At 34.0% G+C, this 23589-nt stretch overlaps 1 protein-coding gene across 7 annotated transcripts in view; it reads left to right on the top strand.

The window, feature by feature from the left end:
- Nucleotides 1-23589, top strand: part of AFTPH (aftiphilin) — a 66349-nt gene that overhangs the window by 33227 nt on the left and 9533 nt on the right. For 2 of the 7 annotated variants that reach the window (XR_004971814.1, XM_036334356.1), the window contains exons 3-6: nucleotides 6354-6508; nucleotides 8334-8460; nucleotides 9092-9148; nucleotides 12475-12597. Coding sequence is in view for 6 of the 7 variants with exons in the window: in XM_036334356.1 (XP_036190249.1) it covers nucleotides 6354-6508; nucleotides 8334-8460; nucleotides 9092-9148; nucleotides 12475-12597 (462 nt within the window). In the remaining variant the exon portion in view is untranslated. Of the gene's footprint in view, nucleotides 1-6353; nucleotides 6509-8333; nucleotides 8461-9091; nucleotides 9149-9683; nucleotides 10148-12405; nucleotides 12598-18945; nucleotides 19007-20516; nucleotides 20601-23589 lie in introns of those variants that run through there. The other 5 variants (XM_036334353.1, XM_036334354.1, XM_036334355.1 and 2 more) reach the window with 5 other exon arrangements.

The following is a 23589-nucleotide window of genomic DNA, read 5'->3' as shown; positions in this document are numbered from 1 at the left end:
AGCAAACCTCAAAGGGGATTTAAGCCATACATGACCATGTATTGATAAATATTTTTACTCTACAGTGAAATTTTCTTTTTTAGAGTTCAATATATTTCATTCTCATTAACAGTCTTATAAATTGTAGAGAAAGGCAGGTAGTGGTATCTCTATTGTTTAAATTGGAAAGAGGTCAAAACTATTCTTCACTTTTTGGGCTAAGATTTAAAACAAAACAAAATGACGACAAAAGTCCTCTTTACTTTTAAAAGAGTCCTTTTTTTCCCAAAAGACCATTATGTGTATTGTTTTAACAGGTTTGTTTGTTTACCTGTTAATTTTCCAGAAAGGAACCTTGACTGATAGCCAAGATGCCTTTTTCTTAAGTATATAGTAAAGAAGATAATGTCATAAGCACTGCATTTACCTTTGAGCTTTTGTAAAATTTGAAAAGTATTACTCTGATGTTATTTGATAAATTAGGTAATTAATGAGTAATTTTTTAAAAATATTAATTGGCTGTATAAAAGGAAGCTATGAGTCAGTCTTTCTTATTGCCTATCTAATTGATAATGCTACTGGGAAAATAGTTTAGATGAAGATTTGTTTTGAAAGCTTTTAACATTAAAAATATCACAAAAAGAAAAAAAGAAGAGAATCTCTAATACTTTGGCTTATGTTATTTTGAGATTAAGTTATTGGTTTGTTCACCAGAAAGCATTCTCAAACTGAGTATAACTAATCCTATATTTTCACCTTTGTTTGTTTAATCATCTGCCTAAGGTTTGTGAAAGTTTTCCTTTATTTGGGGAACACTTCAATTTATGACTGGAAACAGAAGTAAGCAACAAAATAAGGAAATTAAGTGGTCAAAAGATACAAACTTTTAATTATAAAATAAATAAGTCCTGAGGATGAAAGGTACAGCATGATGATTATAATTAGTAATACTGTATTTTATATTTGAAAATTGCTAAGAGAGTAGATCTTAAAAATTCTCATCACAAGAAAAATCTGTAACTGTGTGGTGATGGATGTTAACTAGACTTACTGTGACGGTCAGTTTGTAGTATACACATATATCTAATCATTATGTTGTACACCTGAAATTAATATAATGTTATATGTCAGTTATATCTCAAGAAATGAATATTTGGCCTTATAGCTCTTTGCTTATCTGAAGTATTTGGATAGTGGTTCCTTTTGTTATTTTTCCCTCAAAAAATGTGAAATTCTGGGCTTTGATTCCAAAATAGATAGAAGTGTTTTATTAAATTTATCCAAAAATTGTGTAGAAGTTGCAAAGCATCTTTTTAGAGCCTCATGAATATTATAACCAGTTGCTTTTATATAGTTTAAAATTGGAAACTGACAAGTATACAATTGTAGGTTGTACTTGATATCTTACTTAATATTTAATGGTGTTGAGGCATAAGGTATCTTTTTAAATGGGAGATTATATTACCCAGTGGATTTTATGTTTCTTCCACTTAAGAGCAAGACCTAATGCTATCAATATTAAAACTATTAACAATAATCAACTTTTGTTCCTAAGAAAGAAAAAAAACTAACTAGAAATATGTTTAAGGAATTTTAGAAATTACCTTAAATAGAAAATACTTTAAAGGAGATATGTATTTGAATGGCATAAGAACCAGAGTCTAGGACCCCTACCTGTGCTGGTCTTATACACTACTTTGAAAAACTGAATGAGACCTTCAGTGCACTTAATCTGCTCATACTCCAGCTGTTTATAAAATAAAGGTGTATTAGTTAGAACTCTCCAGAGAAACAGAACCAGGGGGATAGATGGATGGGTAGATGGATGGATGGATGGATGGATGGATGGATGGATGGATGGATGGATGGATGAAGGGGGGATGGAGGGGAGGATTGGTTCATGTGTTTTGAAGACTGATAAGTCCCTATCTCCACAGTCTTTGAGCTGTCTTCAGTGCTTGGATGAGGCCCACTCATATTAGGAAAGATAATCTGCTTTATCCCGTCTACCAATTCCAGTGTTAATCTCATCTAGAAACACCTCCACAGACATAACCAGAATAATGTTTGATCAACCTCTGAGCACCTCATGGCCCAGTCAGGTTGACACCTAAAATTAACCGTATGGGAACCACATTTCTATGTATAGCTTTCCATATTTTTAGAACACTTGTAACCTGTTTGTGACTGAGGCATATCAGTTGGGAAACTTTGCATTAGATAATATGACTTATTTGCACAAGTGGGTAAAAGGCTGCTTACATATCCTAAGGCTTTCTTCCTCCAACCTTAGACAGAAGGTATGATGGAACTGGGAATTCATGCATGATTCTGTGTCCACCATTGATGAATTAAACAATCGGGTAGTTAATTGTTTTTGCTTTCCCAGAAATCCTATCTGATTTGAAAAAAAATGAAAATATAAAAACACTTAAGGTAATAAAGGACTCTGATAGGAAAACAAGCACGTTACAAAAGCCAGTTTACCTTTGGAGAATAGTATAGCCAAGGCCACATAGGACTTTTGTGAGCTCCTTCCCCATAAAAGATACTTAAATTTTTCTTTTATAATGGTATAAAGATGAGAATGTTAATATTAGATAGTAAAACATTTTCATGAACCCCTAAAATTATTGTGGGCCCTAAGCCGAATGCCTACTGTGTAAGTTAGTCCTGGGCATAGTGCTAAAAGCAAGGCTCCGGAGTCCCACTGCTAGATTCAGATTTATGTTTCAGCAGTAACTTTGCGTTATCCACTTCCCTGAACCTCAGATTTAAAGAATGATCAAAGTACTTACTTCAAAACTCTTACTATGAAGATAAAATAATATTGTGCATCTAAAGGTCCTTAATTAGCACAGTGCCTTGCACATAAATAAGTGCTCAATAAATGTTAACTGTTACTGAATCATCTTAGAAATGAACTTGGAAAGTGGTCTTCAGAGGTGCAAGAAATAGTGTTGCCAACTGAATTTTTTGGTGAATAGCGGAAAGTAATAGAGACAAATGAGAATTTGTATGGGAGTACCCCTAATTCTGGCTCTATATTTACCCATCAGACTATTTTGAGAGCAAAGCTGCTGCTTTGGGCTAGTTTCCATTCTCAGAATAGTTTTGACAGGTAGGAACTCTTATGGATATAAGTGCCCTTTTGTGCAAGTAGTAGACCTTGTTTGGCTTCCTAGCACTGGACATGAATAGAGAAAATCAAAAGGGAGCCTGGCACCTGCCTTGAAGGGCACTTGACTTTCAACCCATTTATTAGAGCCCCCAGTTCTTAAAATGTTTAATGGCTAGATGTACTGCTGTTTGCTAGGCTTAGCATTTGAGATTTGTATGAATTAAGGGACATGACTGAGTTATATAAACTGGTATTCAGCCAACCAGTCACCAGTTTCTAAATTCCAAATTTAAGGGAGAACTGATGGCTCTTTATCCTCTTTGACTTTGGTGTTGAAGGCATTTAAAATTTAAGTATTTGATGAGAATATTTTATTTAGTTACTATTATAATCTCAGCTAAAATTTAGTATGCTCAGTGTGTGCACTTTTGTTACCCTCACATTAATGTAGAGCATAGCACTGACTAGTAAAAATTTTCAATTTGCTTTGTTGAAAACTATGAGTTGTGTTGAATGAAATTATTTGCTTTTAAAGCAAATCAGCAGTTAATAGTTGAATACCTTACCTAATGACTACAAATGTTTGAAAGACAAAAAAAAAAAAAGTGGATAAAAGCATGACTTAATGAAAAGAAAGTAGGCTTTAGCGTCTGGCTTTGGGTCAAATCCTTGCTGTACACCATGCCAGCATGTGACTGGTTAGTTATATTAATCTCCCTTTACTTTATAACATGGACACAATACTTGTCTTTCAGGGTTTCTTTTAAAGATTTTTATCAAGTAATATATGTAGAGCATCAAGCATAGTGCATTACATAAAGGCATTCATTTAGCTATTATTATTTATACATGCTATAATTATATAAATATATCCGGTCTGTGTACAAAAATTATTTAGATGGCTTACAATAAGATATACTTTTGTAAATAGAACAAATATGCCCCCTGCAGTCTTAAATAAAACTGAAGTGCTTTTTAAAAAAATCTATTTTACATTGATATAGTTAATATTCCTGTACCAATTATGTGTAGGAATTTAGGTACTAGAGATTCAAGATAAGGGATAGTCCTTGCCGTCAAAGCCCCTATAATTTTTAGAAATTGAATTTAGAACTGCTTTGATGACACTATAATATAGGGGCAATATGTGTTGGGTAGTGCTGTTCGGTTAGTGGATTCTGGCTACTTGAATCTTTGTTACTTGTTTATTGCTCTACCTCCGTTGGGCAAACTGTGGCCTAAGAGTCAAATCTGTCCTGACACCTGTTTAGTACATAAAGTTTCATTAGAACACACCCACACTTGCTTGTTTATGGATGGCCTGCAAAGCCGAAAGTATTTACTATCTTACCCTTTATGAAAAAATTGCCTGCTTCACTCAGTAATAGATTTGAAGCAATGTAATGTAATGTCTAATCTTACACATATGGAACTTTCTTTTTAAATTACTATGTAATTCACATTCTTTATGAGAAAAGTTTGGGAAAGAAGTAAAATATTGAGGTAATCAGGTTAATGTAATGCTCTGTTTCCTCAAGTACATTCCACTAATTTAAGAATTTGCTGGCTGGTTCACCTAAGACTTGTTGTATAATATTGCCCAAATGATTGAATGTGTTTTGGAGTCATTTCTTTCTTCCTTTGATAAATGTTGTTGTTTTTTATCCCATTTAACAAAGAAGATACCAGAACGATTCTGTTTTAATTTACAGAGAAATAAAAATTTGGTCTTATGTGAGTTTTGTTTACCTTCCCTGCCCAGGAGATGCCAACACTCCTCATGTTTCCAATTAGATGGTTATCTGATCCGTTTAAAAGTAATGTCTGTCCATTCCCTCTGTGGAAGCCTTTATGTGCTGGTCCCCTTGACACACTCAAGTTTCACAAGCCTTGGGATCTTGACTCTACTTTTTACTGGAAGTTTCATAATTGATACTGAGAACTTTTCTCATATCACAGACATGAATATAATAAAGATTTTAGAGTAACTTGCAGAGAGCAGAAGACTGAGACTACTAGTAAATGCAGTGTTGAGTTTTTTGCTCTGATACTACTTTCAAAAAAGAGATTTTAGTTTGGAAAATATGTTTGTGAAAATTTTTCCTTTTGGTTTTCCTGTTTGCTGACTGTACTAAACAACAGAAATCAAGTGATAACTTGTGTGCCTTACTTGGCAGGAAGTACTACCGTGATGTGGCATTTTCTTGTACACTGGTTGTCATTTCAGAAATACACTTAATCTTCCAACAAGCTTTAACATGTTTTCAATTTGTATTCTTATTTGATGTTTAATTAGTAAATTGAACTATTCAGTTTTACATGTATCTGAAATAGTTAGGAGAGTGAAAATAAATGTTATTGTAGGTTGCACATGTAGAATAAACCTAGTAGTAACCAAAAATGTAAGTTGATCTAAATTCAGTAAGTTTTAATTAATGAAAAAACTCCAAATACCAACTTTCTTGGTGAAAATTCTTGGGAATATATGAGTTTTGCTTGGAGGAAGGGCATTGTTTTATTCAAAAATACATATATACATACCATAGAAAAATAGAGAAATGGAATTTCTAGAAGATCAGACCATCAGATTAATAAATGAGCTGTTGAATTTCTAAGTAAAAATTGAGACATTCTCTCCTATTTTGATTTGCTCTCTTAGCAGCAGAGATGTTTCTGAAAGGCTTTCAGAATTCAAGTTTATGTCCAAGAAAAAAAGGTTTGTTCAACTATAGTAGCATACTTTTACAAGCATCCGATCTTATTGGTCCTAAATCTAGAATATGTGAGTGGTGGTAAGAAACATCCCAGTGTAGTGTAAAGAATATGAATGCTATCTAGTATTGGTTTTTGTTTTTGCTTTGGACATTTATTCAGACTTTGAGATTGCTTTCTCACTTTACAATTGGGTAATAATTTCTTCTTTGTAGAATTTTCTAATGGATTAAATAACATGTTTCTAAAGTACCAAGTATAGTGCTTATTGTGTAGCTGCATTTATTTTCCTCACTGTATCACTACGATTATTTAAAGTAATCATTTAAAACAGCTCTTCTATGAGTAGTTGTGCTTCTTTCACTTGTACCTGACTGGTAGTTTCCCTCTCTGTCTTATAGTAATGGACAGAGGGTGTGTGTGTGTGTGTATGGGGGGGGGGGGTGATGATGATGATGATGATGATGATGATGGAGAAGAAGAAATATGACATTAAAACTTGAGAAATGAAAATATACTTTTGGGGGGTGTTTTGGTACAGACAGCTTTACTAAACCGCCTGGAGCGAATTTTCGAAGCATGTTTTCCTTCCATGTTTGTTGTCCCTGATCCTGAAGAGGAAGTTACTTCTCTGAAGCACTTGCTGGAAACAAACACCTTGCCAATAAAAACAAGAGAGGCCTTAGCTGAAAGTGGGTAAGTAGTAGACAGTTGTTAGATAGCATGTAGATGTGTTAGTGTCAACTGTTCTATTTTATAAGGTTATCTTAAACATTAAGATTCTGAAACATTGTGTTAAAGTTTTAAAAAATCATATTGTGCTAAAAATACATTTTTTTAAAACCTCCATGTGTCTCCATTTTTTACCTTTTTTTCTGATATTTCTAAATCATTATTCTAATCACTCAGTCTTACATTTCATCTTTTGACTTCATAGTATGGTAGATGAGAATTTAGATCTTACATCTGCTATTCTCCTTCATCATCCCAATATACTTGTAGTTTTCACTTAAATTTTTATTTGGTATTTTCATTATGATAATCGTGTTAATAATGGTCCTTGCTTAGCCACTAATTCTATTATAGTACAACTTTTTCCAGACTCTCTTTTTCCATTTCTAAGTCTTTCCCTACCAGCCAACAGCCTGTTAATATAATTTTACTTGTGATCAAACCTGTCAGGCTGGCCATCCCATTTTTTCCCTGGGAACTTCCATCTTCCTGTTTCAGTCCTCTTAAACACATGTTGTCTTGGGGACTTCTGTTCACTTAGATCCTATTTTGGTAGCCCACATCCTCTAATAGCTCCTGAGAAAAAAGGTACATAGGAGATAAAGTTTTATTTTATTTAATTTACTCTCACATTAAATTTATAATCTAGGATCCTTTGTTGCTGGTGTTCTGAAAATTCACAATTAAATATGAGTCTTTTCATTCCTTGGACTGAGCAATGGATGGGACCTTTCAGTCCAGAAACTTCTGTTCCCCAGTGTAGGGCAGTTCCGCTTGTATTGACAGTTACCTTCTTTCATTGTCTCTGTTTTCTTTCTGGAACTCTTATTAATTATTAGCTGTTAGAGGGTCTACCAGTAGATTGATTTTCTAGTTTTAATTTCAACGTTATTTTCATTCCTGGACTCTTGCATTTCTTTACTCTTTCCCTCCACAGGTCTTTCCTTTATCGCTCTCTGTGACCTTAGTATTTGTGGCTCAGGGTCTTAAGTATCTTTTAATTTCATTGAAGATAGAGATTATTTTTGCTTCTTGGTTTTTGTTTTGGGATGATAATATGAGAAGAGGAGGAGACAAAAAAGCTTATTTTTTGCCAGCTTAAAACTGTTTTTATCTGCTTTTTTTATTGCTAGTTGTACAGGTAGTTCATACTCTTAGAACCAGGAATCTCTTTCCAGAAGATTCATTCTAAGGAAATAACACAACTCAACAACAACACACACCATAAAATACATGAAGATACTCTTGCCTTACTAACAAGAGCTGAACAGTAAATCTTATTTAAAACCGTAGGAGTATAGCTAAATAAATGATGGTGCATTGGTCTTAATAGTACATTACACAGCCATTGAAAAATACATATGTAAATGGGGAAATGCTTAAAATCTGAAAAAAGGATACAAAATTATATATATGATAGAATTGCAACTGTGTTTTGGGGGATCAAAACTCAAGGAGAAAATACAAATATTAAATGGTTGTAGTAAGAAGGTAGAATGCTGAGTTGATTTCTTTCCTTCTTTTATATATGTTTGCTTTAATATAAAAAACAACATACAGGCTAAATTTGTGCTTGATTACTGGCATATTGTTTCAAATGAGCTTAACTTAGTTACTTTTCTAATAACTGTAAGTGTTGGCTGTTGATTTAATTCAGATACTGGTTGTATATTCATGTTAGACTCAAGATTAATTGGAATGTATAATATTTCACAGTCACATTAAAAGTAGAATTCGTGGTGAAAGCTGTTGAGTAAATCTTGTTGGTGGCTTCATTGTGACTTTACAGGGAACTGCTGGATGTGTGGACTGAGCTACAGGATATCCACGATGCACATGGCTTGAGATATCAGTGGGGCGGCTCCCATAGCAACAAGAAGCTTTTGTGCTCCTTGGGAATAGACACCCGAAACATTGTGAGTTTGTTAGTACCTTGGAAAATCCTTTAATTAACCTTTGGATGTTTTTAAATTATTGCACTTCTATTCAAGCTGTGATAAGCTAGTTCCTCAGAAAAATAAATATTAATTGGTTTAGATGTTCATGTATTTGGAATATGCCAACTTTTAAACATAAATCTATCTCAGTTTTTCTCCAATCAATATTTCTTATTTTTAAAAAAAGTTGTTTAGTGTTTTTCCTTAACTATAAAATTAAAGAATTGGACTAGGACAGTGGTTCTCAACCTTCTAGCCCTTTACATAAAGTTCCTCATGTTGTGACCCAACCATAAAATTATTTTCGTTGCTACTTCATAACTGTAATGTTGCTACTGTTATGAATCGTAATGTAAATATCTGATATGCAGGATGGTCTTAGGAGACCCCTGTGAAAGGGTCGTTCGACTGCCAAAGGGGTCGGGACCCACAGGTTGAGAACCTTTGGACTGGATCAAAATTACAACCCCATATGGGCAATTTGACAATTTCTTCAATTTACCATTTTTGATGTATGTAATATAGCATTACAAGCATATTTTGGAAAGTATTTAATTTTATGACAGATCATTTTCTAAATATATGCTCTTTCTCTCTAAAATGTGTATAGCTCTTCACCGGCAATAAGAAGCAACCTGTTATAGTGCCCATGTATGCAGCAGGATTGGTAAGTATAAAAATGTTTTTGTGTGTATTATCATTGCTGCATTTATTATATTAAATCATTTACATTATATGACATGTATTTAAGGGCATTTAGTATGAGAACATTAAGGGAATAAATATAATATCACTTTTGATGTCATAAATCCCTTTAAGTCTTGATCTGAGGATATTTTTTATATTCCATTAGTTACAGACTTTTGTTTTAGATTAAAAATTACTTTTATCTTAATACTGTTAGTGTCCATAACTCTTTGTAAAGTGCATTTCTGGATGTTTCTCTTTTTTCTTGTATATTTTTCTTCTTTTTTCTAAATTGCTTTCAAGTAGAAAAAGCTAAAATATCTGAAGACTTGGATACCATTTGTGTTAATCCAGTTGTGATCAATTTAAATAATGAAACTATAGATGTATATAAAAGCTTGGAAGTACAAAATTATAGTAACAGAAAATGACCACGATCCATAATTGGTCCTTAGTTTTACCATTAATGTTTTAAATGTGTTGAATTTTGTTTTTGTTTTGTTTTGTTTTTTTAGATATTCCAGGTAGTCCAGGATAACTGAGGAATTTTCATTCTGTACCATACCAAGATTCAGTCACATTTTAAAGTTGGATTTGTTTGCGGTTTTTGGTGTGTCATTGAGTTATTGGTGAATTAAAATGTCCTATCCATTAAACTAAAAATATTTAAATTTTTTTTTTTGCCAATAACTTGAAAATAACTATATTTGAGAAAGAAAGAAAAAGCTAAGGAACCCTTGGTGTGGAATATAAATTTTAGCTCTTTATGTGCATGTAAAAATGAGTTTGCTGTGGAGCTTGACCTTTCTTTAATCTAAAAATTTTTCCCATGAATAAGCTGTAATTATTGGTATTGAATTGGACCATTTTGCTTTGTTCTGTTTTGTAGTTTTGTTTTGTGGAATTGGACAAAAACTTTTCTGCATTCATTCTTACCAGTTTCTGTTCCTTAATAAATAGTTATCTTATATTTTCAAAACACCTTGATTATCCTTACACTCTTTTCTGCTGTAGATAAATATAATCCAGAATATTTATTTAAAGTTTTGGTTATTTGTATTTCTTTTTTTTTTTTTTCCTCAAGGAATAGCATTCCAGAAGTTGTTGGTGTTACTGTCATATTCTAAGTAGGAAATATGAATTTTATTTATGAGAGCTTTCATTCAGCAATAACCTACTTAATGCTTATTTGTAGACTCATCACATTAGCCAGTTCTTGAAGTTTTGTGAGAGGTTAGAGATGAATATTTATGCTTTATTTTGCTAACTTAATTACAATCTTTGTTAGTAATAATTTATTATTTTTATAAGATTTTAATTCCAAAGTTGATTTAGTGAATGCATCATTTTCTCATTCATTTTAGTAATGCTTTACATTTAGAAACTTACTCTTTTTCATATCTGGCTTCAAATTTTAATTATGCCTTAATTTTTTCCGTGGTGCCTTTCATGTGGGCGATCTTCAATATATTTTGATCTCATCTGGAGGAATAGTATTTGAAATGATCATTTAAGTCACTGGTTCTTGGACTTTAATGTGAAGTGCTTGTAAAACTTGTTAAAACACAGAATGCTGGGCACCATCCTCAGGGTTTCTTATTCAGTAGGTCTGGAGTGGGGCTCAAGAATTTGCACATCTAACAAGTTCCCAGGGGATGCAGAAACTACTGATTGAGGACTACTTTGAGAACCACTGGTTTAAGTGATAGTTCACATTAGGAAAGTTGGCTAAGACTAGTAATTGCCAAGTGCATTGTCTCCTTGTATAAGGGCACAGTTATGCAAGGGGTGTTGAGCATGACTTCAATCTGTAAATTGCTTTAGGGAGCTTATGCTCTATATTTTTGGAGAGGGAGGTTCTAGAAATTTACAGATTCTAACATTATTAACTTAGCAGCTTTGATTTTGCATCCCTCCGCCCTTACCCCCCACTCCATTCCCAGTAGAAGGAGATTTTTATTTGGTCTGCTTGATAAATACTCAGGAACTTATCAAGTATTAGTTTTAAATGTGTAAAAGCTTGGCTTTTTTCAGGCCAGTAACTCATTATATTTAGTGTTTGGTAGAGTGTTGATGCAAAATACTGATTTTTTTTTCTTTATTTCTACATCCATTCCAAATGTCTTTCTTTCTAACTCAAAGAGCGTATTAGATTTTTACACACCTAGTGGAACATGTACTAGTAAGATGTTTTCTCCTCTGAAATGGTTGTGTCTCTGCTTTGCCGTCCAAAGAACTAAGTATTAAGGTTTCCATATTTTATTTTATTTTATTTTTTAATTTTATTTTATTGTTTAAAGTATTACGAATAGTAGTACATAGGTCTCCTTTTTCCCCCCATTGACCTTCCCCCGGCCTCCCCTACCCCGCCCACTCCCCCACCCCTGACCGGCACATAAGGTTCCCATATTTTAGTTGAGCCAGAAATACTAGATTCCCATTGAAGCATGTAGACGTCATCACATTATACAGTGTGTTTTAAAATTAGCTCTCTTTTTTTTTTCTTTATTGATTAAGGTATTACATATGTGTCCTTATCCCCCCATTGCCTCCCCACCCCACTCATGCCTTCACTCCCTGTGTCCATTGGTTAGGCTTATATGCATGCATACAAGTCCTTTGGTTGATCTCTCCCCCTTAGCCCCACCCTCCCCTACCTTCCTTCTGAGATTTGACAGTCTGATCGATGCTTCTCTGTCTCTGGATCTGTTTTTGTTCATCGGTTTATGTTGTTCATTATATTCCACAAATGAGTGAGATCATGTGATTTTTATCTTTCTCTGACTGGCTTATTTCGCTTAGCATAATGCTCTTCAGTTCCATCCATGCTGTTGCAAATGGTAAATTAGCTCTCAGTTCTCCAAGCACCACCATGGTGTAATGTGTATGAAGGGTGCCTTTTCCTACGGTTTCAGTGTCAGAAACATCATAAAATTGTTGGATTCTTAGGGTTGGGATGTAATATCTGTTGTGCTTGCCTCTTAAAGACTCTCTCCTTCCTCGCCATCACAGCTTGTGCTTTTGCTTTTATGTGGCAGTGATAACGAAGTACTTTAAAACAAATTTGATTTAAAATACAAGGTCTTACTTCAAAAAGTTTGGGTTCCCAAGGTATTATTGTGAAACAGTTTCCATTATAGTGCAATAAAATTTTCTCTAAACAAAATTTAAGAATCGTTCCTTTTGTCTTTAGTAACTTTCCAAATAACCTGTTTTATCCTTTCTGCTTCCTTATAGATTAAATTTCTTATAAAGTTTATGAGTTGATCCCCCACCCCAAATTAATGGCTAATATACCTTTTTCAGGGTATGTTAGAGCCCACCAAGGAACCCTTGAAACCACTATCTGCTGCAGAAAAAATTGCTTCCATCGGTCAGACAACCTCCATGTCACCAGAAATGAATACATGTACATCTGACCAATTCCAGGTAAAAATATCTGTATGTGTATAGATACGTTCAGGCATATCTATACATGTATGTCCACACACACTGGACACACATGTATAGACTTTAGTTTTTTAAATGTTTTAAAAATTTGACTTCATGATGGGTGTGATTTTGATTACTTATTAAATAACACCCCTTGGAATACAATGAACAAATTATCTTTTATTTCTAAGAATAGAAAGGCACAAATTGAGAACTGGCTGGTCATGAGTAAGTCCTTTAAACCTATCTAAAACTTAGTCTCTTTTCCTTTAAAATGAAGACTTTGAAACATGCATCTCTAAAAGTCCCTTGCAGCTTGAACATTGTATGATCATTACACACAAATCTGATAAGTGTTAGATATCCTCAAAAATGGGGAACACTGCATTTATACCCACTCTCCAAGTCTGCTATTGTGTGTTTTTCTTGAAGCCTGCAAAATTTTATAAAGTAATAAAGTTTAGGCGTGTTTATTACATCAGAAACTGTTGTTTGGGAAGTTTGAATAAAACTATTACTTAACTTGAAAATGATGTGACATTTAACAAAACTATCGATTAAGAAAAAAAGAAAGCTCTTTTACCTTTTTATTCTTTACCTGCTTAGCACATTTAAGCACAAAATTTATTTTAGTCTAATATATATAATATCAAAGTCTCCCTGTCACTGTTTATCTGAGGAAAAGAAGCATTTTAGGTTGCTTACTTTTCCCACATCAGATCAGAAACAGATTTAGTGCTGGCTAAATACTGTTTTTTAGAAGATTGATATTTTTAAGTGAACATTACCATTTCTAAAACATATCCTTGCTGTGTTTGTCATTTCTTAATCTTAAATATCATCTTCAATTATATCTAACACAAAAATGTATGTTTGGACAGCCTTTCCCAAATTGTGTGCTCCATTAAATACTAATCCCCAGAGATGCAACACTAAAGAAGTGCTTTAGGGTGGAATAAGTTTGGGAAATATTTCATATCATGCCTTAACCCACCAGAGATTCACAACACATACATTAAGGACTTGGAAGAATCCTGTAGTGAATAACCCTATGTAATTGTCATTCATGTCTCAAATGTTGTTGGCCACAGGACCCTTTTCTGCAGGGACTAGGGGAGAAGAGTTCTAACACCTGCAGCACTAGTGTTTTGAAAAACATACTTTAGAAAATAATGATATAAATTAAGGTCCTTCCTTTTCAAGTGTGTTTCAAGAAGCATATTATATTACTGTTGTGTACCACTGTGGTTTATACCTGGGCACAACTAAACATCCCTTTGAATTCATGAGCAGAGGCCTAATGCGTTAAAATGCCTGGTCTTTTACCAACTCTTTTGGGTAATAGGTAAATGGCTTGGGCAAAATATCTCAGTAGGTGGAATCTGTCCTTAGATTTATCCTCTTTTCATTGCCCTCTGGATATCAACTGCCCTCCCATGCCTGCTTTACCTATGCAGATTCCAAAATTCTAGAACTCATTTCCATGTCTACCTTAATCAGCATTCTTATACTCAATGCTGGCTCATTTACTAAAAATGGTGCTGTTCTTATTGGAGGCCACTTGTTACTAGTTTTGCTTTCCTCCTTCCCCTCTTCTCCTCCTTCTATCCATGTCTATGTATTACAGCCCCATAAACTATTGTTTATTTTACCAAAACTGACCGATTTTATTTATTTCATTCTAGTCATACCTTATACATATCTTTATTATATAATCTAATTATCAACATGACTAAAAAAAATCTAGGTGACCTAATACAAACATGTGTCAATTTAATGAAAGACTTTTAATGGAAATTGATGTGTTAATGTAATGGAGGTTAGTTGCAGCTCCATAGTATGTTGCCATCTATTCATGCACATACACCCCTGTGTACTTGCAATCAAAGGATTACTGTCTCCCTATTTATAGGCAAGTATAGAAATTTTTAGCAACATTAAGCGCATCTAACTTTTTTGTTAAAAAATGGAACTTGCTCTCTTACTACTTTTATAAAAGTCCTTTTAATCAAACATATCCTTTTATTCTGTTAGTGCACACATTTCTTTATTCAAAAAAAATAGTGAGCCCTAACTGGTTTGGCTCAGTGGATAGAGCGTCAGCCTGCGGACTCAAGGGTCCCAGGTTTGATTTCAGTTAAGGGCATGTACCTTGGTTGCGGGCACGTCCCCAGTAGAGAGTGTGCAGGAGGCAGCTGATCGATGTTTCTCCCTCATCGATGTTTCTCTGTCATCGATGTTTCTAAGTCTCTATCCCTCTCCCTTCCTCTCTGTAAAAAATCAATAAAATATATTTAAAAAATAAAAATCATCATTCTCCCCTTTAAAAAAAATAGTGAATTAAAAAATTTATTTTATACTTTTTTGTTGTAGTTTGTGATCCTCATTAGCTTTAGTTTTTAGGCTTTTCTGGAACCAATGAAAATAATATTTCCCAATGGAAGTTGTTCATACTTATTTCTGAATTGACTTGAGATTATGTAAGTCTTCATTCTAATATATACAAACACACTCAAACAGATTTCAGTATGCATATCAGAATTTTGTGTTGGGATGCCTGACTGCCATCACTAAATTGTGAGATCTTTGCTTGGCTCCATACTTGTGATTCAAGTTAAAATATTTAACAAACATCTGCTATACATTGTAAAGATCTCTTTATATAAAGTGCTATTTCTTACCACTGTTCTTTGGCCTGCAACATACATATTACTTTTACTTTACTTTTTGACCATGCAGTAAGGCTGTTATGTCTTCCTGCTACTCATAATTTTCAGATTAAAAAGCTGTATAGCCTTTAATGCTAGAAACTTAACAAAATGTGTCAGGAAAGACCTGTTTAATATCTTTTCTCTCCCTCCCCCCACCCCCGCCACAAAATATATATATCTATACTAATAAAAGGGCAATATGCTAATTAGACCGGACATCTTCCGGGTATCCTTCCTGACAAAGCCGGGGTCCTGGGTGCTGGCCCGGGTGAAGCCGCCTGGGTCCTGGGTGCCTGCGGCCGGCCAGAGGAGGGAAGCCTGGGTCCTGGGTGTGGGGGCCGAGGCAGAGGAGGTTAGGGGCGATCAGGCAGGCAAGTAGTTAGGGGTGCTCAGGCAGGCAGGCGAGTGGTTGGGGCGATCAGGCAGGTGAGTGGTTAGGGCAATCAGGCAGGCAGGCAGAGTGGTTAGGGGTGATCCGGCAAGCAGGCAGAGTGGTTAGGGGTGATCAGGCAGGCAGGCAGGCAGGCAAGCAGTTAGGATCTAGTGGTCCCGGATTGCGAGAGGGTGCAGGCTGAGGGACCCCACTCCCGTGCACGGATTTCGTGCGCCGGGCCTCTAGAGAGTGTGTGTGTGTGTGTGTGTGTGTGTGTGTGTGTGTGTGTATCTCAAACCTTCCTTTTATAAAGTGTTTGTTTTGGGCAGCAGTAAACATTGACTTTCAAATTTAGTTACGTAATTCTCATTGTGACTGCATGCTTTTTGTTCTGTCTATTCTAGCTCAATTGTGGTACCCACTGAATTTTTCTTCCAAATTAGTTTGTACTCATTAATCTTTTAACCATTGCATCTCTTGTTTAGGAATTTAATAACTTACTAGCAACTGTTAATGGTGTTTTTTCTAAGAAAAACAGATTATAGGTAAAAAGCAGTAGTGATGCTTTTGTTGTCTTATTTTTATCTTTATCCACTGAATTTCAAGGTTACACCATTCCTGGTGTCATTACTGATTCCCCTCTTAGTAGGATCAGTACTTATAACCATACTAGAGGCCCAATGCACGAAATTTGTGCAAGAATAGGCCTTCCTTCCCCGATGCCAGCACTGACTTCCCTCCAGCATCCAGGACCCAGGCTTCCCTCACAGCTCCGGCTTCATCCGGAAGGCTTCATCTGGAAGGTCGTCTGGAACGACATCCAGTCTAATTAGCATATTACACTTTCATTATTATAGATTTCATTCACTAATAAGTAGACTCAACTCTCTGACTAGCGGTTATTCACCTAGTCACCACTAGCAAACTTCCTCTTGTAGGCTACTTGATGTGGCTATTTCAGTTATGAATTTTAGAGTTAGAAAAAAAGAATAAAATTATAATTGTGGTCTCCTTTATAATACATGTTTGGAAAGGCTAAGTAATATATCCCAAATCATCTATCAATGGTAGCTAAGACCAGAGAACACAAGTATTGTGTCTCTAGTCTCTTTTTTTTTTTTTGCTATTTTTATAACCTTGTTTTTTTAGTGCTTTTGTCTCCACAGTAATCATACCACATTGCTTCAAGTTGTTTTAAAATGCTTCATTACAATGCTTTTCTTTTTTAGTTGCCTTGTCAATGTCATTAGTTAGCCTATAATTGCATAGATGTCCTGTTTTTCATCTTTCTCATTTCTACAAAATGTTGATTTGTGTTTTAGCACCTCATTATTATACAAAGTGGGGCAAAAGTAGGTTTACAGTTGTGAGTATTCAAAACACAGTTTATTCTTGTATTATTATTTATTAATATTTTATTATTTTCCATACAAACAACTGTAAACCTACTTTTGTCCCTGCCTGGCTGTGTCTTTAAAATGCCATACACACCTATATGAAAAGCTAAAATTTTAGCAGATCACTGAAATATTTCTAAGTATCCAACTACTTGACATCATTTAGGTAAAATGTTAATGAAAGAGCTTTGCTCCATTTATCCAGAAATTTTGTTACTACATAAATTGGGTTTTGTCCATTCAGTCAATGTTGAATATGACTAAAGGGGTAGAAGTAGAATATATTAGTTGAATCTGTTGGAATGCCTACCTAGAGCTTTTTGTTTGTTTGTTTTTGAGATCAGCTAAAGAAGACCTTTTCTAAAATTTGTTTATCAGTCTTACAACTAGGTTATAAACTAGATTTTCACCATTTTTTGTTAAAATAAGTATAGATTCACTGGAAGCTGCAAAGATAATATGGAAGAGGTACCTTATACCCTTCACCAGTTTCCCTCATATTTACATCTTACATAATTATGGTACAATATTACACAAATAATATGACCATTGTACAATATGTGTGCATAGTTCTGTGTCATTTTTATCATGTGGAAATATTCATATAACCATACTGCAATCCAGATATAGAACTCCTCCATCGGCACAAAGAACTCCCTCAATACTTCCTGCTCCACTGCCCACTCCTCATCCCACTCCCACAACTATCCCTAACCCCTGGCACCCACTAATGTTAGCATTTTACTTTGTTTATATCCCTCCCCTGACCTAATATGGGACAACTAGATGCTCATAGTAGTATGCCTGTCATTGGTATCCCTGTTATGAAGATAATTGTTATTACAATATCATGGTTTTAGACTTTCAGAAATAATGGTTTCATGCTCCTTTCAATGTCTTTACACAGAAAAAAAAATGAGTATTAAGTTTAAATAGTACCTACCTTACAATAAAGTGTGTGTGTATATGTGTGTGTATGTATATATATATATATACACACACATACATACACACACACATACATACACACACACATACAGTAAAGCAATGCAAAAAAAAGATAACATGTTGATACTGAGTCTAATAAAACAATAGGTTATTTCAGTAAGTGTTGTCAACACTGCCCCAACATGAAAGAAAGAAAGAAAACCAAAAACCATAATTTTTTCTCACCAAGAATATTCTTAAAGTAAAAAAAAAAAGAATATTCTTAAAGCGATACTCATTTTTAAAATGTTTTGTATTACTTTCCATCTTACATGTACAATTTGGAAAATTGTAAAGAACCAGAGACCTAGGACTTTGAACTTTCTCATTTTGTATATAACGAGACCAACTAAATTAACCATATATGGTCATACAAATAGTTACTGAGTAATTGCTCAGTTTCAGATCACCCAAATTTCCTCATTTCTAGTAGGATACCCTCTCTATTGCATTATGCTATTTTTAAGTGCCAAGTCATTTAAAGTTATCACACTAGTGAAAAGGGTCTGATATCTTATACATTTTAATGTTTTTATTGTAATAAAGCCAATAGCTTAAATATTGATTTGAGAATTGATTGAAATCTTGACATAGAAACAGTCCATAAATTTCTGTTTGAACTGTAAAGATAATTCCATTTTTCAGATACAACTTTTTCAATGTCAAGCTGTACTGTTTGTAAATTTTGCAATTTCAGTTTGGGTTAATATTATTTGCAGGTAACCTTCTGAAATTGTAAATTATCCCAATTTTGTATTTAGGAATTTTATTGCCTAATTATCTTGCTATAATATAATAGATTTTTTCTTTGTAAAGGATTCTTTTTGTTGATACAATCTGTACTGATTAATTTTGATTTTTTGGTTTTCAACTCTAGGAGTCTCTACCACCCGTCCAGTTTGACTGGAGTAGCAGTGGCCTTACTAACCCTTTAGATGGTACGTCTCTCCGTAGAGCCTCTAGCACCAGAGCTAGAGTTAAGAAAGCTACAAAGTTCAGACAAACTTCTCTCTGCTGATTTCCTTTTTTGTTTGAACATAACTTCTTATTCTTATCTTTGGAAATTCAGGCTTTCTTTCTGAATAGTATTTGCTCAAGAAGTCAGCCATTACTACTATAAATTAGCATTAATGGCTAAATATAGGTAGTAGTAGTTAGGTACATTTTTAATTTCTTCATCTTAAGTCAAAAAACGTCTTTATTTTTTACAAATATGTAGGTAGTTTAAATGGTATTTTAGGTAGGGTCAATTTACTTGAAATTTTTTTCTGCAGTTTTTAATTTATAGAATTTTCTTGGATGTAAAGTCTTGTGACCAGAGGCTGCTTTAAAGCACAAAGCACAGTTATTTAACTAAAAACAATGCAAATAGACCCATATTTATTGATTCAATGTAGTTTTCAGATTTAATAATATTTTATAGAGCACTTATATGCAAATAGGAAGTGAATGATTTTCGTGATCCTTTTCTAAAATTTATCTCAAAATGCTGGTAAGTAGTTCCAGAAATAATTGTTTTCACTCACGGCTTTAAGAGAAATTCTTGAAAAAGGAAAAGCTGATTTTAGTAATGTGGAGTCTTTAAAATAACGTGAAACGCTAACTTTCCAATGTATTGACACCACAAGTTTTAATTTGACCCTAAGATACAGTTACTCTGTACTCCTTTACATCATCAGTTGTTTGAGCCATTGCCTAAAGCATTCTGTCAGTTTTGCCTTAGAATGGGGGCTAGGATATTTGGAAAGCATCCAATTGAATAACAGTGCTGAAGGAAAGCCTGGATGCACCTCTTGCTGTTGTCTGGTGTCTTATTTAGTCAAATCATCGTGCTTTTTATTAACAAACAACTTCTTTAAAAATGTATATTATTTCTGATTACTGTTTCAGAGTTAAAGGGGAACAGTACAGCTTGAGGTTGCACATCAGGGTAGGGTAGTTATGACATATTGTTTTATTTTAAACTAAATTAATGTATTGGTGTGTGTCCTAAAACTGAAAACTTTGTCACTTTTTAAACATTATTAATTGGAAACCAGCATTACTAACATGAAAGATTGATTTGGGCATATGCAGTGATTTAATGTTGGGTTGAGATTAAAGTATTGTTTCCCTTTAACGGGTATATTTTTCCTTGGTCTTTCTGCTATGGCTTTGAGTTTGATTGAAAGAACTGAACTTCTAACTAAAACCTTACTAAAGTGTTAAATTATTTACCTTGTACATGAGAAAATGTACATCAAATTAAATTGTTACTTCAGAAATGTCCTTAGTAATGAAAAACTAATACTGTACACATTGTTTTAATGTTGATTTTAAAATGTGTAATGACTACTAATTATAACCTGCATGTTCAAGTGTGTGTCTTACCCCTTTTTACACATAACCCCTCCTCCCTTGGCTTACCTTCTGTGTGGCTGCCTACCAACACGGTCACTGAATTTCAAGCTAGTGGAGGTTCCACTCTTCTGAACCTTGATTTCTTTGGGCCCGTGGATGACAGTAGCTCTAGCAGCAGCACCACAATCCCAGGTCAGCAGAGTGTCAAAACCACAATTCTAGTTTATTTACTGAAAGCATGACCACATCACTTGACTTTCCTATAAACAAGGAAATAAGTAGATTGTATTCTCTATGATGTCTTTCTAATACTTTTCTTTCACCTGTCTGTTGTTATTTTCCAGTAGCTGACTATAGCAAATGACTTATGTGAAATGTATTTTAAAGAAAACTTTCTCAGAGTGTAATATTCAGAGCTCAAAGTCATTTCTAGGAATAAAACAGTCCTAATGTCCTTATTTAAAGGCAGGAGTTTTTTTTTCCTATAAATGAAAAATGTGATATTTGATATGCTTATTTTTTCAAGCATATTCTATAAAGCCATTTGAAAATATAAAAGTTTAGAGATATAAGAATATTTTAGTACACAAAGATGACTTTACATTGTAGTGCCTGTGATAATAGAACCTTTACAAATGCTAGCATTCAATTAATTGTTTATTAGTGCTGAATGTATAATTAGGTTCCAAAATGTTGGAATCTAGCACTTAGTTATATAGTGCCACATAGAACTATTATTGTCTTCATGTAGCTCTTAAGTAGAAAGTTTACTGTTAGTTTTCCATGTGGAGGAAAAAAGTTACAAAAGTTAATAATAGAAAATAATTGCTATGAGATACTAAAAGTTAGAAATAAACCTTACTTGGAGTGCCTGTTAATGTTCAGCCCTGCGAAAGTTCAGTTCATTGACCAAAGAACTAATGTATTTTGTCATTGTCTAACTGAATAAAAGATTAAAATATAATGGCATTTTTATGTTTACATTTTATTCAATATGATTTTAATGACTCTGTCATCCCATCTTGTGTCATCCCATTGATCATCAGATAGCCATTGGGGTGCTATGTATAGATGCTGGTGCCCAGAATGCATAGCAAGGATCTGTCTGTGCCCCCACTGGTGGCCAGTTACAGTCAGCCTTGTTCCTGAGAATTTGCTGGGTTTATCCTATTCAACTAGATAACCCTGCCACCCACTTCCAGCAGTTAAGGTGCCATGATGGGAAATGGGGGAGAGTAAGAGTCAGCTAAGAGTGAGCCTGGGATGTGGATCCCCTTCTCCAAGGTCTGGTTATGGAAATCTGACCATGCTGTAAGGAAGGTCCAAGGCCATTTGGTAGAATGACCGGGTTCCTCCAATCTAAGCCCTGGTTATCATGTTCATTGTTTCCAAGATTTTGCAAGCATATGAAGAAACCAATCTGTGTCTGGTTGTGACTTCAAAATGATATTTTACTATTTACTTACATTACTTCTAAATACATTTGAGCTATGTAATGACCTGGGTGAGCTAATTAGTTGTTTTTAATACTAAATAGGGGGAAAAGTGTGTATCGATTTCCTTATAACTGTACAGGTCCCAAGAATGAATTACCAAGCTCCCATTTTTAATTTGCTCTTAGCTTTGTTTTGTCATGAACTGTATTATAATTTAAATGAGGTTGCTATTTTTAGATGCCTAAAAATCTGGTTTAACTTTAATTTTTGGTTACATTTTAAACTCAGTTAAAATCATCCATAGATAATCTTACCATATAAAGAAGTACAGAAATAACCTGATAACCAGGCTCAGTAGCTTTGAGAGAAGCTTAGAGCTATGATAGAAGTGAAATTAGCATGGTCAAATGCGGTCCTCATTACTTTGGAACCTTTTAAATATTTTCATTCTGTATTTTCATTATATGCTCTAGCTGCTGTATAAACTTGATTACTATAAAGTTGCTTTGCCTTTTTATTGCTATTGGGTTTTGTTAAAACTTACCATCAAGCTACAGGTATCAACACCTTTCTTAGTATTCCATTTCACTATTTGCTTGCACTTTTTCTGACTTGTTTCTGGGAAAGTCATTTTGTCTCAGCTTGCGGTTAATTATTTTGTGTGTGAGACAGGAGGTTGGCATAGAACTTGGTTGGCTAGCTTTAGTTATGTAACTAAACTATGCCTCATTAAGGTTTTGTTTAAAAAAAAATTCTTCCATTAAAAATAATTAGTCTAATTATTAGTATAGAGTAGGGAGTTATTTTGTTTTTTAAAAAGGCCATAGTACTGTTGTTTTTCTTTTCGTGCATGGGATAGTTTGTTTTCGGCTGGGGGAGGTTGATTGTTTTGTCTTTTAATCTCCCACTTTACTCTTTGACAGCCAAGTAGCCAATATTTTACAAATCCAAGTAAATTTCTACCAGCAATTTTCTGTTGCCAATCAGAATGCAGTTTTTTATTCTGCATTATTCCTTAAACAGCTACTGACATTTTGTGGTTACTTAGAAGCTAACCTTTCACAGTGGACGAAAGAGGTACTTTGGATTTGTTTAGTCCCTTTACAGGCATCTATAATTTTGTACATTTTAATTGCAACCCATATACTTATTATAAAAGGCCTTCTAAATATATTTTGAAATTGTACCTTAATGAAACATTAAGAACTTGGGAGAGTCAACAAACATTTTCTATAGCCTTCCTCCCTTGTTGGACATGGTAAATGTGGAAGCTGCTTTTGCTTGTTTGATTTCTGTAAACATCTGAGATCTATGTTTACATCTGCTAATCGTTTCCTAAGTTGAAGGCAGTTCCTGTGGGTTTCTTTTTTTTTTCTTAATCTTGAAATATCCTAAAAGGAGGAAACTTGTTAATATCAATATGTGCATTTATATGTAATTTTATTAGCTGATCATCAAAGCTTGTTAAAAAATAAAGATTGATGAAACTACAAGACATTCTCCCTGACAGTCTGTTTTTCTGTTATACGCTGAAACTACTGAACTTTTCTCAAGTAATTTGCTGGGGCCAAGAGGAGTGTACAATTAAAATTTTTTTTATCTCATCATCTTTATTATCCAAATTTTAGCTTGAGTTGAAATATGTAATTGTTCTTTTCATTGTTTTCGTAGTCTTATTTAATGTAAATCTATATTCAAGAGAAATATAAAAATAGATATGTATGTTTTACTGAAGTCAGATAAGG

This window comes from Myotis myotis, unplaced genomic scaffold, assembly GCF_014108235.1.
Source record: "Myotis myotis isolate mMyoMyo1 unplaced genomic scaffold, mMyoMyo1.p scaffold_m19_p_14, whole genome shotgun sequence".
Lineage (NCBI taxonomy): Eukaryota > Metazoa > Chordata > Mammalia > Chiroptera > Vespertilionidae > Myotis > Myotis myotis.
Note: the sequence above shows the minus strand (reverse complement) of the source record. Positions and strands in the feature narration are given on the sequence as shown.